Here is a 17,879-nt window from a genome sequence, read left to right on the forward strand (position 1 = left end):
AAAATAGATAAAGGGAAAAAATCTTAATTTCTTCCTTTTTTCTTATTTTATGAACTACAGCTTAAACAATTTCAGTTACTTGAGGGCCCCTAAAACTCAGGGGCTATAAGTTATGGCTAGTTGGCCTGTTCGTTAATCAAGTCCTGTAGTGTAGCATCAACTTATCGCCTGTGTAATACTAAGAATATAATCCCAAGAAATATTTTCAGTCAAAGGTGAATGAGAGTAAAAATGATTTTAAAACAAATAATTAAAATATAAGATAGAACGAAATAAATAAACTATGTTGTAAAACAATGGGAAAAAAATGAGGCGGCTAAATAATATGTTATAGCTAGAGAACTGCATCAAAAAGTAAAAGGTGCTTACCAGTTGCCTTCTATTTACAAATGCATAATATATACTGAAATAGATCACAATCACAAAGTAATACTTTCACACTAATCTTACACTAGGTTTTAAAATACTTCGTTACTATAAAATTAATTTGTTATGTTTCATACTCTTTTCTTGTCTAAACAAAAAAAAAACAAAAGCTTTGGCGCACATGTATACACAACATTTATAAACACACCTAATGATTCAAAATGTTCTAAAAAGCTTCATAAATAATTTAAAAAAACAAAACAAATCAAGGGTTCGAGTTTTTTATCTAAACGGATAAGAAATTTACCAAAAGGAATAGCAAAAAAGTGAATTTTAGAGCAGCAGATTACTCTGAATGTACAATCAAAAATAAAATATAACAATTGATACATTAAAAAGATTTCAAAACACAGTAGAACCTCACTCATTTGTATCTCATTGATCTGGATCAAGTTCGTAGATTTAAGGGAGGGGGAAGGAGTTCAGCGTCAAAAAATTCACCTTTTTTACAAAATTTTTTAAAGAAAATGGTTCGATTAAATTTATTAAAACCTTTTGTGCATTATTATGTATGATTTTAAGAATATTCTATAAATTTTTTATTAAAAAATATCCACAGACAAGATGGTGCCCAGAGCACCTTTGGAGAATGATGATTTGCGGTGTTCGCTGTATCTGAGCTGATATTATCTAAAATCAAATTCTATTTGAATTTAGTGAAAGTATTAATTAATTCGTCCCCCTATGTTCTCAGATCTTTTTAGCCTACTTTCCCAGTAAAAGTCAGAAAAAGAAGAAAAAAGCATGAAAGAAGGCTTAATGCATCTTAAAAATATCGCGAAAAACAAAAAAAAAGTCAAAAATAAATAAAATAATTAAATAAATATCGAAAAATTAAAAATTGGAAAGGAGGGTATTGAGATGGGGGAAAATGTCTGTCTGTCTGTCACCCCCCCCCCCCCCCATTAACTTTTGAATGAATAGTCCGATTCGAACAAACTTTTTTTTCGTTCAAAAGATCTTGGCGAGGACACCTTATTCCCATATTTTACTTTTTGATTTGAACTATTTTTTGTTCAATTTTGAACAGTTCAAAAAAACTTAACATTAGCGCCTATGAGGAAATTCAAGGCAATTCCGAACTGTGAGGCGAATTTGCTTCAAACAAACTTTGTAGGAAAAAGCTTTTGATGAAAAACTTGTATATAAAATATCTTTTTGATTTGAACAACTTTCCGTTCAATTTTGAACAGTTCAAATCCCTTAACATTGGCGCCTACGGGGAAACTGAAAGTCAATGTAGATTCCGTACTTGAGGGCGGATTTACTTCAACCAAATTTTGTTGGAAATAGCTCTTGGCGCCAAACTCCAGACTCCGAGAATTTAGGGGCACCTGACTCCTGCGCCCGACAATTAATCGGACTCCGACTCTGACTTCGTAGCTTTGGCAAAAATTTATACACAGAAGACAAATGACTGACTCCGATTCTTGGATATTCGTCTCAGACTCCTTTATCTCAAAATGAGATTGACTCCGACTCTGCAGCTACGGTTTTAACAGGAAAATAATTATTGTTGATATGACTTGTTTTTATTTTCACGCTAAAGTTTTAATTTAGGTAACCTCATTTATGTTTCTACATAAAGATATGTGCAGACAATTTTTTTTTTTTTTGATAATGAAAATTATTTTTTTAAGTTGACATTTTATTGTTTTTATTTATTTTGGTTAGTGCATTAATTCATTTAAAAAATTATTTTTGGCAACAGGGGAAAAGATGTTTTTTTTTTTTTGATATGATGTATTTATTTTAATGAGCTTATTAATTTTAATTATTATTTTTTGGTTTTGAAAGCTATTAAAGAATTTTTAGATGAGTAAAGAATATTTTATTCCTAGAAATTAGCTTAAAATATTTAAAAAATATGTTTGAAACAATTTGCGATTTTAGCTATTTTTGAGAATATTGATCAAGTACTAGAAAATAGTATGGGTATACGGAAAAGTAGGCTCGTTTAGGTCTAGACGGAACTTCTTGTTTTGTTTGATTTTAAAATTTTTGGGGGCCATTTGAAGTAAAAAGTGCTATTTTTTCACGAAAAATTCCACTATTTTTTTAATTAAAAATACATTTAAAAAAAAAAAACTCAAACTCAACGTAAAGGGGAGGTTTTTTATGTGCAGAATGTGTGTACAAAATTTGCAATGGATCAGTCAATTGGTTTTAAAATGGGAGTGAACACCAAATTCGAAAAAGGGGTTTTGAGAAATGAAAGTTACAATATAGTCTAGCACAGTACGATTGTTATTTATTAATTTTATCTCATTAAAAGTAACTTTGTTTTGTAAAAGAAAACACTCAGATGTTAAGTTTAAATTTTGTTCCTTTTGAATTTCTCTTAGATCTTATGATACATTATAATAGACTAACTATTATAAACTCATTTAAATATGACAATACATGCAACCAGAAAAAGAAAAACATCATGATGCTATGTAGTAGTAAATATATAAAGTCAATTCATTACTACTTAACATTAACTGCTTATTTTTTCTTTAATATAAAATACACAACTAAGAAAAAGGCAAAACACTTGGATATCAAATTATGGAGTAGGGGAGAGGGGGGCACCTTTGAACACTGTAAATATTATCTTTAAAAAAACTGTTATGTTTTTAATGTGTATAGCAGCACATTACTATTGTTTCACTGCAGCAAAGTAAGCCAAGTTTGATCATTTTGCATGCATACTATTGTCTGAGCAAGGTATCTGTTTTTTTTCTCTGTGAAATCTAAAGTTTTCAAAATAAAGTTGTAAAGTTTTTGTTAAAAAACCTGTAATTCTATAATTCTAAATGATTTTACAATATTTAAAGATAAGTTTTAGCTTTAACTTTTAAGTTTTGTTTTGTTATTATTCTTTAGCCTACTTGAGTAAATTGTTCTAATTCCTAATTCCATTGGGGTACCTTTGAACAGAAAAGTTGGGGCACCTTTGAACAAATGAAACTTAGAAGAAAAGAGATAAATGCACCTAAATATTACTATTTTATTTTGGATTTAAAAGAAAATTATGAAAATGAAGACATACAAATTACTGAATAGTCTGTTTTTTAATATTAAAGTTCTACTGATATATAAACACTACTTTTAATTACTACTCTTGTTTTTTATTTTGCATGTTGTCATTATTCCTATTAGAGAAAAATGTCTTTTATAAAAAAAAAATCCAATTTTGAAGATATTCTTTTGGATACAGATGAAGAGGAAAAAGCTCTTGTTCTAGAAGATTTACATGTCAACGATTTCATTATAGTTCACTTCCAAACTAAACAAACCGTTCTTCATTACGTTAGTCAAATTGAACAGCAATTGCAAGACGAAACTGAATTTAATGTCAGGTTTCATAGCAAAAAGGAAAGCAATAAATTTTACTTTCCCGAAGCATCAGACACCAGCACAGTAGATTTCCAAGATATAATAAAAAAAAACTGCCACAACCAGATTTCTGGAGGGACCTTACGTGCTGTTACAACATTTTGCTTTGATGTCAACTTTGATTCATATAAGATTAATTAAATAGTCATAAATTTTTAATTTCAGTTAAATAAAATGCTCTAATTTTATTCTTATTATTTTGTAATTCTTAAAGGTATGTGATTTTTGATAAAATCACTCTATTATTACAATTTGATTTTGTTTGTTCAAAGGTGCCCCATGCTTGTTCAAAGGTGACCCTACATGGGGCACGTTTGAACAGAAATACTTACAAATTTTAAAGCTTTGTATCATATTTAATTTATCAGTAAAGATTTTGATATTGATTTATATGATAAAGAAATGCATTCTTTTTTATCATAAAATAATTAAACATTAATAATTATAATCTGAATAAGAAATATGTTGATTTTTAAAAAAATTGTTCAAAGGTGCCCCCCCTCTCCCCTACTTGAATTTCTGAAGTTTTATACCATATGAAATATTAACTGCTGTTTAAAAACAACCTAAGCTTTTTTAATCATTGTAATTTAAGTTTAATAATCCTTCGCAATGCTTGAATTTCATTAATCATTTTTAAAATGAAAATCTACTTACTTATCAGTTACCAAAGAGATTAACATAGCAGAAAACCACTTGAATAATTTGTACTGATATTTTGAGCTAGTTGGTATCTATTTGTATGTAATGTAAATGCAAGGCTCTTTATTTATGATGTAGAGCATGTTTCCATGATTATCAGTTATGAAATCGTCTCTTAGGAACGAAATTATTTATTTATTTATGCGAACTTTCGGACAAACATAAACCAGGGTTCGTTGATTTAAATCATGATTTAAATCAAGTGATTTTTTTAAAAAAAGTCATTGATTTAAATAAATTGATTTGAATCAAGTGATTTTTTTTTAAATCATAAATATAAAAAAAATTTTGAAAAAAAAAAAATAGAACCGACTTCAAAATTGCTCTAAAAAGTGAAAAATAATTTTATTCTTTAAACACCATCGATAATATTTTTAAACATAAATTTTGAAGTTGGCGCAAAAACAAAAAGGAAAATCCAGTGTAACGATGCTTCATTCATATTTTTTTCAGAAAATCATCCAAAGTTAGGAACGAAACATTTATATCATACAAATGTTTATCAAATAATGCTGTTATCAATGCATAGTGTATGTGGTAATGAAGAAACTAGGCCTGGTTAAATTTATAGTTGTAGTTGAGTTATGGCGGTGAACGATCTTATCTATCGTTTTTGCGCCAACTTCAAAAATTGTTTTAAAAATATTATCGATGGTGTTTAAAGAATAAAATTATTTTTTACTTTTTACAGCAATTTTGAAGTCGGTTCTATATATATTTTTTTTTTTTTTTCAAAATTTTTTTATTTCATTCTTTTTAGTGTAAATGTAGATATTTCAGTAAAAGTAAGAAGTTACCTAGTAAGAAGTTCTGCTCTATATCACTGTATTGTTTCAGAGAAGCCTTTATTCAAAATTATCATTACAATTACTATTAATGTTACCGTTATATGGCACCAAACGTTTATAACAATGGGTTTCATATCATTTAAATCATTTAATGGGAAATTGCATAAAATTTACTGTTTTTTGCCCATAACTTTTTTTGTGAAGAACAAATATGGTCAAACAAAGTAATGGGACCTAAGTTGAGCCATCCCCTATCCATTAAAAAAAGAATCATCAAAATCGGTTCACTAGGTGAAACGCTGTGAGTGGACAAACAAAAAAAAAAAAACATACATACGGTATGAACTGATAACCGCCTCCTTTTTGAAGTTGGTTAAAAATCAGTTGATTTTACTTTTATAAATTAATTTTTGATTTTTAGAATGTATTGCTCTAAATTTAACTACACTGCATTACACTATCTTAACTTCAACAGGCAAAACTACATAGACCCCTCTGTCTGTGTGTGTAACAAGTTTTCAGTCTATTGCTTTTATTCCAAAATTAGATTAGAACAAAATAAAAATTAGGAATTTTTCTTATACACCATGACTAATATTGTTCAGAAAAGTAGTTGTTCAACATATTAATTTACACTAAAAACGTACATGATAATGAAAACCTTATCTTTAAGCAAAGCATAAAACAAAATCACATCTTATCTAAGCATTTTAACATAAAATACTATTGAATAGTTAAAGAATTTTAATTTTAAAAGTAAGTTGAATGGAACTATTGTATGAAATAAATTATGTTTATAAATACAAATACAAAAGTGACGACCAGCAACAGGCTCTGGGCCCAGCTAGACTGGTTCCTAGTCAATTTACAATCCCCAGTGAAGATCAATGGCCCTCTTAAAACTATCCCTTGCTCATTACCACCTATTCCGGTAAACTGTTCCAAGGTTCCACTACCCTGCTAAAATAATAATTTTTCCTAACATCCATGTTAGCCTGAGATTTAAATAGCTTAAAACAATGACCCCTTGTCCTGTTTTCAGTGCTAAACTTTAGCCCCGTAACATCTTTCATTTTAATAAATTTAAACAACTGAAGCATGTCCCCTCAGTCTCTTCTTTGCTCAAGACTGTACATTTTTAGCCTTCTAAGACTTAAAATATATCTAAAAGTTTTTGAACATTTTTAAAAAAAATTTAAAATATGGTTTAAATTAAAAAAATCGGACCTTTTTAATTAAAAAAAAATCACAAACCTTGATATAAACCAAATTATATTTACTATAATTATTTTTGTTTTTGGAAGAATTTACTTAAAATTAATAACTATACATAGTGCTGATTAAAATATGTTAAATGGGAAATGTATTTCATAAAATAATATTTTCCATTTTAAATTGGCGCAAAAATCAAATATTAGTTTTAACAATTTTTTAACAAGTAGGTTATTCAGTTTTTAATCAAATATTTGGTTTGAATTTAAACTGAATATTCGGTGCATCTCTAAACGTGACTATAAAATAGAGTGTCTATATTGCCATGTTGATTCTATATGAATTGTTTTTGTAAAAATAGGCCTAACTGCTGAAAATGATTGAGCCAGTGGTGACGCTCCATTTTGGAACATTTGGTCCTAGGGCTCTGTAGCTACACTTCATTTTTTACCAGCTGGTTGGTCTTCAAGTGGTTGACAAGTTAGCAAAATAAAGCATGACTTATTCAAAGATAACACAGTTATAAAATGGGGAATTGATGGCAAGCCTTCAGAAGCGGAAATATACTGCTAGAATTTCTGTTGAATAGAATTAAATATTAATTTCACTTACCTATATTTTGGTGATTCAGTTTACGACAGATTCTTGCTTCACGTTCCAGTTTCTGAAAATCTGTAAAAAATATTCATAAACAAAATAAATACAAATAATGTTGTAAAATAAAACTAACTTTCAATTGCATTTATTATTTATTTTTTTACATGTATTTTACATGTAGGGGAAAGGGGGCTCATGTGAACTAGGTATATTGATCACTTCAAGCAAAAATCTGAAAAAATTCTCAAATAAGGAGAGTACCAGTTGCACCTCTTGGATAAATATTTAGAGCAATGAGTCAAATTATGTTTCGATGATGGCAATTTCTATGTTTTAGCAGGCGTTGAAAATTTTTTATCACTATTTTCTTGACGAGAAAACATTTTAAAAACTAACTGCTAATCTAAATTAAAGTATTACGAACCATTCTATGAACATGAACACTCAAATAACTTATGACAATCTTTATTTATTTTTTTCTGTCAAATTAATTCTTTATTTTAGCGAGTTAGCTTTAAAGTAGACGATGGGGCACTTGTGAACACAACATTTAGGGGCACAAATGAACAGTTCCTATGCAAGCTCTCCGTAATATTATTATTAGTGTAGAATATGTTAAGTGTTAAAAAATGTGAAAAAAATTATAGTTATTTGCCTATAATCAGTTTGAAAATTTATTGTTAATTGTTATTATGATTAAATATTTATTTAATTTATGTTTATTTATTTTATTTATTTTTTTCAGTTTTCTTGTTACTAAATAGTTGATTTATAAATTAATGTTACTTACAGGAAAGAAAAAGACATAAAATATTGTCATTTAATTAAAAACTGAAGTTCATAATCATTTTAAAACACATTATCACACAATGTATGAAGTTTAAAAGCAATATAGATATAAAATAACACCTTACATAATAAAAAAAAATCTTCGATTTGTGATGTTATCCAGTAGATCCTTCGTTTTATGTGAGGGTTACGTTCCACGGAAATGCCGCATAAATTGAGACCTAATACTAGTGTTAAAATAGGGGTTTAGTTCCGTAGATAACAAAATACTTCGTTCTAGTGATGACTAATTGTAATATAAGTTTAATGTGTACTTATGTCGACTTTAATGCACAACATGCACAAAGAAAACATAAATTAATTTCGTGTCCTGTTTATAAAGAGGAGCTGGCTATGATAGTCTTTAGGCAGTCATTAAGAATTTTTCTCTGTAATTCTTTGCAGAGCATTAACGCGTCCATGATCACTTGCATGATTTCCATGATAGAATCTTCCTTCACTAACAAATGAGCAAAATTATTTCTATTGTCTAGGAATGGCTCAAAATTTTCAATGTGAACGTTTTGGTTGTGCGTCACCGACGTCAGTATCCTCATTTGTTTTGCCCTCCTTTGTCACTCCTTAAAGCTCTTCTTCCAGTGAGTTCTGAACTGTGAGAGTTTAATAACTTTGCTGCTGGAAAGAGCTCTGGAACCAATCACATAAAATATCTCCAGTGGCTCAACCTCAATTATTAGCTCGCGAAAATGCAGTTCATTGCAGTAATCTGCAATCTTTATTATTTATCTTAAAACTTCCTAAGGAGGAAAATGATGCATATTTTGACCCCAAATAGAATCGTGAAACTTTTCTTATGGGGTCGCAACATCACTCCTACTTTTAAGATGTGTACGATATTACAGTTTTTAAAACATTACATGAGAAACAAAATAGCATAATTTTTATTTTCCAGCGCAGCAATGCGATTTGTGGTTAATTTTATTTTTATTAAAGACTATTTCCTAGCTTACATTTTGTGTCATAATTCCTGCATTTTACCTCAGATTTTTATTAATTGCCAGAAACAATGAAAAAAAAAGTTTAAACTTAAAATACTTGTTTTTAGTTGGCTGTTTTGAAAATACCTTAAATATATCGATATTGTGATTAACTGCGGCTTTTGAGTGTTTTAATCAAGAAATAATTGTATTATTTCATACTTTTCAGAGCGAATCAAAGCCAGGGTTCATACCCTTTAGGCAGAAAAAAATTCAAGCACTTTTCAAGTACTTTTCAAGGTAAAAATTTTTGTTTTCAAGGCAATATCATAAATTTTTACTAAAAATATTGTATGCAGATTTCATTTACTACAAACACAGAAATAAGGCAATAATACAAAAAAGTATAGGAAAACAAGACGCTTTGATGAAAGATCTACTGCGTCGAAAGTTTTTCTGAAAATGTTTGAAAAGTTTGGTCATGAAGAGAAGCAGATATCAAGAGGTTTAATTTTGAGGTTTTTCAAAGGTTGCAGCTGTCATAGGTTTGTATATTTTCTAGAATCAGCAAATTAATACTTAAAAAAAAAACCTTTCAAAAGTGCTTTTAACTTTTATGGCAAGAAACTAAAATACCCAAGTTCAATGGCATTGCCAGAGAGGAGTTTTTGAAGTCACTCCCCCCCCCCCCCCCTGGTTTCAACATTTATTTCCAATAGCTACACAGTGGTTTATTACAATATAAGGGCGGTTAGGACAAAAACACTACCCAGAAAGTTATTTCAGTTTGCACTATTAAGTTATAAAAATATTAGGTTTGCAAATCATTTATAAGTATGCAAATCAATTATTCGTATGAATGTATTAGCTGTTCAGCCAATAAGGCATTTCAATTGTCCTCGAGTAAATTTAAAAATTACGAAGTAAGAAAAGTTTATGAAAGTCCACAGTCCAGTCTCTACACCTCAAAATATACAAAAGCAAAGCTTAAGCAGTGATAAATACTCTGAATGCAAACTTGAGCCTATACAGCTTTCATTGATTAACTTGCAATAGTCAATAAATGTGCAAGTTCAGATTTATAGAGCCATATTTCGAAATTGAAAAGATTCACAAGAAGTTGACATATATTATGATAAAAGTAGTTTTATTTCGGGAACAAACGGGTTATTGTTGAAATTAGAATTTAAATTTAGAAAGGCAATAATATTCAGGTGTGATTGTGATTTGTGAGTTCATAAAAAATTACCTGAAAGTTTCAAAGAGCAAAATGGAGCAAGGGGGGGGGGGGAATAATTTTTAAAACTAAGACCCATATTACTTGAAAGTACATATGTACAACAATAATTTTGCTGTGAATACAATTCATAAAATAGTTTATTAAGTCAAAATATTCTGCATAGAAATACCATGCCCAGTGCCTGTTGATAACCAGCAACAGGCACTGGGCCTAGAGGCTGGTCCTGGTCAATTTATTAGATCCAAATGAAGATGAATGACCCTCCTTAAGCTATCTACCCCTTTGCTGATTAAAGCCTCTTTCAGTAAGCTGCTCCAAGTACCCACTACCTTAATAAAGTAGTAATTTTGAACATTTGAGGAAAAGTGGAAAATTGGAGATATAGAGAGGTAAAAGCATAAAAACGAACACTACTGGATTTCAAGTGAATAATCATAACACAACCACTCTGTTATACACCTTAATTATTTTAGCAGACATAGAAAAATAATGTACTTATAAATAAAATTCAACTTAATAAATTATATAAATCAACTTTATATTTAAAATACAAACTTTAAGTTAATTTGTTAGGTGCTCAACTGCTGAAATTTAAACTTTTTTCAAAAAATCTGTTATGACCAAAAATTAGGTAAAGATAATCAAATTCAAAATTGCAAAAATAAATAAGCAAATAATTAAACAAGACCAAGGTAATAAATTCTTTAACTCTTTAGTTATTAAAATAAAAAATAAAATAAGCTAATCTGATGTAGCAGTGTCAAAATAACTACTAATTGCCAAAAATATAAAAATATTTACAAAATGCAAAAGGATTGAAATCTTAAACAAGGGAAGCAAATTTTCGCGAATTAAGTTCAATGTTGTCATGTTTCCCATAAAATAAACTTATATTTTACTAAAATTAAACATAAAATATGCTAATCTAAGGTAGCAAATATGAAAATAACATCCGATTAGTTAATACAGTGAAACCCCTCTATTACGGACACTAACGGGACAAACTTTTTTGTCCGTAAGAGAGGGGTGTCCGCTTTACAGAGGTTTTTTTAATTTAATTAACTTTAGTTATTTGTTTATGTTTTTTGAAATCTTAAATGAAATATGTGTGAATTCTACTCTTTCATATGCATAGATTTTTTTTAATTTACTAGTTTTTACCAACATATACATAATAAACAATTATTTTATCAGGTTAAATTCAAATATTACAGTTTTGCACACTCAAAGAGATTTAAATAACAGGTTCGCATAAAAATTACATACCTAATTTGTACTTTTAAAAAATTGTTCGATTGATGTCTGTTGATATGTTTTGATCGATGAAAGTCTTTCATTTTCGAAATGTATCTTAAGTTCTTGTACCAAGTCTAGTCCTTTAGGATCGTTGTGTTTAATTGAAAATTCCCCGAGTCCATCTAATACGCTTAAAGCTTCGTTAACATTTTTAATTGTTTTAACGTCTTCTTTTACGGACAGTTCATCTTCATCGTCATCCTCAACTGTATGATCTTCGTTAATTTCGCGCACTATGCTTGCAATTTCTGTTTCGCTTTCTTCAGTGAAAACTTGGTCGTCGATGGGAGCATAGTCTTCAGCGGTCACATTTGTGAACCCTGCTTGTTGCATTAACGACTGCAAATCGGATCCATCATTGTCACAATCAACTTCGTTGTCAATTTCCTCTGTGGCAGATCCTTTTTTGAATCCAACGCGATTAAAGCAACTTAAAATTGTTTCTTTTTTAACTTCCTTCCATGCGTGCTTAACCCAGCTGATTGCATCTAACACATCAATTGTTTTGGACAATTCGCTAATTGTTTTAGTTTCTTCCATTTTATTGATTAAATGCTTCATAACTAGTTGCCTGTATTGAATTTTAAATGCTTGAATTATCCCAGCATCCATAGGTTGGCATTTCGATGTTGTGTTTGCTGGCAAGAAGACTATTTCTATATTTTTCAAGTGAAAGTCTTTGGGATAGGAGGGCGCGTTGTCCATAAAAATAACAATATGCCTTTTTTCTCTCCCCAACTTCTTATCAAAAGTTACAAGCCAATCAGATATGACACTGGTTGTCATCCACGCTCTTCTATTTGAATACCAGTCTACAGGTAATTTTTTTATATCCAGTCCTTTAAAACACCGAGGTCTGGCTGCTTTTCTTATGACAACTGGTTTTAATTTTGTACCATCCATGCTGGCACCCAACAAAACTGTTAAGCGTTCTTTGGAGATTTTGCCACCAGAGCAGTTTTTTTCCGTAAAGTTAAGGTTTTATCTGGCAGAGCTCTATAAAACAAACCGGTCTCATCAATTTTATAAATGTCACATGGCTCGTAATTTTCAATCAAACTAGGCACTTTCTCAAACCATTTCTCGCAAACGTCAGCATCCACATCCATGGATTCACCACATATTTTTTCAAAAACGATATCATGTCTCGTTCGAAAACGATCTAACCATTAATTGGAAGCTTTGAAATTTTCTATACCCATTTCAGTAGCTGCTTCTTTCGCCTTTTCTTGTAAAATAGGGCCAGAAATCGGAATATTTTTGCTTCTTGCGGACACAAACCATTTAAACACAATTTCATCCACTGCAAGGGCATTACTTTTAGGAAAATCTTTTTTCTTCTCTTGGTTTCCATTTATGAACCATTCTTTCTTAAACTTCTCTTTTCCTTTTAATATACAGTAAATTTTTGTGCGTCCCACACCAAACTTTTCAGCAATGTTCCGTATTCCAATTTTATTTTTTTCTGCGAAATCTATAACTTCAATTTTTTCTTTAAGAGAAAGAGTACGACGCTGACGATGAGTATTCAGAGCCATTTCAATGAGAACGATGAAACAACTGAATGCTTTTACCCTTAAGTTTACTTTATGATATTGCATTGGCTTTACTTTTACTCTCTATAAAATATTTTTGTTAGATGGCGCGTCAACTCGGTTCCACTTAGACACAACACGCCTGCTTGTTAGTCATCTGAAAAGGAACAAGGCAACGGGGGAGGGTGGGGGTATACAGACAGAAACTTGCAGAATAATCATTTTCTCTTTTCTTTTATTTTTGACGATTTGATGATGTTTTTTGGAATGAAAAATGCATTTCGGTGTCAAGCTGAAAATTTTTTGCTACGCAGTAGATGCAAAGTAAAATTGCAAAGAAATATTTTTTTTTATCTCCGTATAAGCTGGTCGACTTTGCATTAAATGAAGCCTTTCAATGGAGTAGCTATTTAATTCTCAAGTTTTAAATACTGTCCGCAAAAAAGGATATATCAATGTAAATGACTTCGAAAAGGGTGTCCGTGTCCGTATTTGAGGGTGTCCGTACGAGAGAGGTTCCTTATACATTAGGTTTAATGTCTCTCTGCCGGGGAATTAAAAACTGTCCGCATAAGAGGGGTGTCCGCATTAAAGGGGTGTCCGTTAGGAGGGATGCAAAAAGATTGAAATTTCAAACACGAGAGCAATTTTCCGTGAAACTCGAGTTAGTTCAATGTTGTCATGGTTTCGAAATTAATTTCTTTGTTAATTAATGAAATTAAACAAAAATTAAACTAATCTAAGGTACCATATGTCAAAATATCTTTCGGTTGTAAAATACGTCAAAATATTTACAAGATGCAAAAGGATTGAAATCCCAAACACGGAAGCAATTTTTCGCGATGTTGCATACTGAACACATGTTCAGAAAATTGCATTGGTGAAATACTTTTTTAAAACTTTTAAGCACAATTCGTTGATTTTTGAGAGAATTTAAGCACTAAGAAACTTTTTCAAGGTTTTAAAACTTTTTCAAGGTTTTCAAGCACTTGAAAATGAACTTTTTTTTTTAAAGCACTTTTCAAGGTTTTTCAAGGGCGTACGAACCCTGAAAGCTTGTACAAATAGTCTTTAGAATTAAAAAACATGTTTTATATTTTTTGAAGTACGTTTTATTTCTCCAACAGCGTTATCATTTTTGAAAAACAACTAAAATTCAGGACAATATTTATTCTTCCAAAAAAAAAAGTTTTTTTTCTTTTTTTTGAGCAATCGCGAATGTTTATTTTCCTAACTTGATCAAAGTTGATGTTGCTCTGATTTTTCAGATTGTCATGATGACAGGAATAACTCTAACTCACTGTTTAACCATTAATTAAGAAGTCAAATTTTGTCGCCATGGTTGTAATCGTTTGTGTTCATTCAAGGTTTAACTTAAGCAGATGTCACTTTTAAAAAGGGAAAGGGGATGTAAAATTACATTTCAGAAAAAAACATCAATGTGGATGAACTTAAAAAGCAAAATTTCATCCAAATACAAAATTTCCAGATTACTAATACCGTCATTTAAGATTGATAAGAAAACAAAAATACAGAAGGCTTTCTGATGTCTCCATAAAGTTTTCACAATAGAAATAGTTCATTTAATATTTATCTTTATAAGAATATAGGAACTGTATTTTTGGAGAATAAAAATACTTTTCAAAAACATTTATTCAGTTGCGGAAAATATTCCATAGGTGTACATACTCATTAAATACATAGAAAATCATGCAAAATATATTAGTAATTTACTATGATTCGGTTAATATAAAAAACACATGCTAGAATTACTAAGCATTTTATGTATTAGTTTTAAAGACGTTTTCAGCCTTATGTTGCTGACAAAGCTAACTAAGATGTGAAACAATATTGAATGGGGGTTACAAGTTTTCACTGCTTTCTATTTTCATTCTCAGAAGCCAGATCAGTATTGTAATACAATGTAAAAAAAAATTAATTACCAGCATCAAGGTTTTCAGGTCACATAAGCCCCCCCCCCCCCCAGGGACGTAACTAGATCATGTTCGAACAGGGGCAAGACCTCATTTCAGCGCCTCCCCCCCCTTATAAAAAATAAATACTTAAAAATAATTATTTTAAAATATTAATATGAATTTGGCAGTGATAAAGGATGCCGTATATGCTGATAATCCTATAAATGCGACTTTACAGTCTTATCACTGTACGGCATATTTTAAAATATCGATATGGGGTAAAAATCTTTAAATTTCATTTATTATTTTATATACGAAGGTTTTCAAAGAAACCTAATTTTGTAATTTCATTTAAGAGTAATGAACAACTTATTGCATTATCAGGGGTCTGGCCAGAGGATATTTGGGTCCGTTAACGGACCCTTCATAAAAATCCGAGCAACCAAAACGGACCTTTCACAAAATACCTTTCACAAAATCCCGATCAACCAAAACAACGGACCCTTCACAAAATTCTGAAAAACAAGAACGATCAACCAAAACAACGGACCCTTCACAAAATTCTGATAAACAAGAACGGATCTTTCACAAATTGTTTATTGAAAGAGCAAATCTGAAAGCAAAATAAGGCATATTAAACCGATAATTTTTGGAACCTTTTTTAAAGTCAAATTAGAAGGATCAGCTTGTACAAAGTTTGCTAATTTTGCAAAGAAAAAAAATCGGCACTCTTGTGATGCTCCTGCAAGCGATAAATTGCTACTGCCAAATAAATATAATGCTTGTCGGCACTCTTGTGATGCTCCTGCAAGCGATAAATTGCTACTGCCAAATAAGGCATTCTTGTGATGCTCCTGCAAGCCATAAATTGCTACTGCCAAATAAGGCATTCTTGTGATGCTCCTGCAAGCGATAAATTGCTACTGCCAAATAAATATAATGTTTGTGGTTTGTTTCTTGGAAAGAAATTAACAGCTGATAAGTTTGGCTTTAAATAATTTTGTTTGTTTTATCACAGCTAATTAGCAGTGGTGTTGTTGCAAACTTTTCTGAAAAGGCGTTGGTAAGCACTTTTCTTCCAGCTGATGATTTAATAAGCAATAATAACATATATCAGCCAAATGAACTTAGAACTGCAAAGGGATAGTAAGGGTGGGGAAAAAATATGATCGCTTCAGATGTGGTTACCAACTTCCAAAATTATCGCCATTTAGCATCTGGCATTAAACCTTTATAATGACTTGATTAGAAAATATTCTCATCATTTTACCAGCTTGTCAATATTTGCATTTTTATGGTGCTGTGCGATGTTTAACTGTTATTTTGGGAGAAAATTATATATGGGTTTGATTTTTTGATGCTAACAAGGATGTTTAACTTTAAATAAACTGCTTTACTTGCCTTTTTTTTTCTTTAGATGTCTACATTTTGAAAATTACAATCTTTTAACATCCGATATAAGAATAATATTTTGTTCTTTTTTCAAGCTAACTTCGCTTTATTAGGATGCAAATAAATGAAAAGTCTCTATTTTTGTTAGAACACGCATTTCAAGTTTTTAAAGCAAAATTCCATTTTCTTATATGAGTCAAAAATTAAAATGCTGAATTGATGGTTTAATTTTATTTTTGCTTTAACTGTGTCCACAGATATTAATGATATGTTTATCACAGGACTCTAAAATGCAATTCAAAAATAATTTTATCAAAAATATTTCTTTTACACGCCGTTTGATGCTTTCACTTTGAGAATTACGATCTCTTTGCATCCGCTATGGGATTCCGATTTTTTGAATTTTGGATGTTTAGTATGCTTTGTTAAGAAGTAAACAAATAAAATCTCTTTTTATTTTTGTTAAAATCATGGAATTTATAAGTTTTAAACAGAATTCTGTGCTTTTTTAAGAGTTCTGAATTTTATTTGTTTATTTATTTATTTTTTATTACAATTATTTTAAATGCTATACAGAAATATTTCTATTATAATTTAATATAATGTAGAATGGTAGATAAATATTGCTACTTGAGGGAGCGATGCCCCCCAAATACTAGAAAAACACCCCAGAATGATATTTTCAACATAGAAAAGGAAAACATTACTTTAAGTTTCAATGATGCAGTTTGTGCCCACTCTAAATTCTAAAATTTCGACTTAACAAAAAAAATTCTTTTTTTTTTTTGCGAAATTATTTCACTTTTCACAAAATTATTTTATTTTTCACAAAAACGGACCCTGTGAAAAATCCTGGACAGACCCCTGATTATTTTTTTCTACCAGGGTACTCTGCCCCCTGCTCGTTGACGCTTACCAACCTCTGAAGATTGGTTCGAAACCTTATTTGATTCGCGAATATTTAAATCGTCTGTCAGAAAGAATCAGATTGAGAAACGCGTTACAAGTTCTGTTTCGAAGAGAGTGAATATTTCCCTCTCCCTCCCATAGAAAATAGAATTTAAATGAAGAGCTCATTTTTAGAACATAATCCCATTCCTACTCGAAAATATAAAACGAATTTGATAGAAATATGCATAACCCAGGTATTAAAAAATCACTTTAAACAGCACCCTTTTCAAGCCTTCCAAACTAATTTGTATTAACTTGTAAAGCTATAGGTGATAAAGGACCTCCGGACTGAGCCTAGGTCTTTTCGCTAAAATGGAAACCCTTATATTTGCTGTTCTAATTTATTGATAAAATTATTACATGCTTTGTTTGATGCAGAAAAAAAGCTTTTGTTACAACATGAAATGTTAAAGTATGTAAGAAATATTTCATTCGTTTAATAGACAATTTACATGAAATTTTAGCTTAAAAAAATTAATCACAAAAAAAAACTAATTCGAATTTTAAAAAATAAAACCCCAGGTGCACACCTCCGGGGCTTGAAGTAATTTTGTACAAAATTTCAAAATTGTAGGTGCTATGGGGTCTCCTGGACACAGGCCTGTCACAGGCGTCCTTTCAATTTCTTTGGAGTTACTTTTTTTTAAATATATTGAGATACGAATTTAAAATTACCA

General features: G+C 30.2%; 1 protein-coding gene across 1 annotated transcript in view; it reads right to left on the reverse strand.

The window, feature by feature from the left end:
* LOC129224450 (calcium/calmodulin-dependent protein kinase type II alpha chain-like) overlaps positions 1–17,879 on the reverse strand; it is a 153,159-nt gene that overhangs the window by 116,303 nt on the left and 18,977 nt on the right. Inside the window, exon 3 of the mRNA XM_054858904.1 lies at positions 7,122–7,181. Within this exon, the coding sequence (XP_054714879.1) occupies positions 7,122–7,181 (60 nt within the window). The remainder of the gene's footprint in view (positions 1–7,121; positions 7,182–17,879) is intronic.

The sequence above is a fragment of the Uloborus diversus genome, chromosome 6 (genome assembly GCF_026930045.1).
Source record: "Uloborus diversus isolate 005 chromosome 6, Udiv.v.3.1, whole genome shotgun sequence".
In the NCBI taxonomy this organism is placed as follows: Eukaryota; Metazoa; Arthropoda; class Arachnida; order Araneae; family Uloboridae; genus Uloborus; species Uloborus diversus.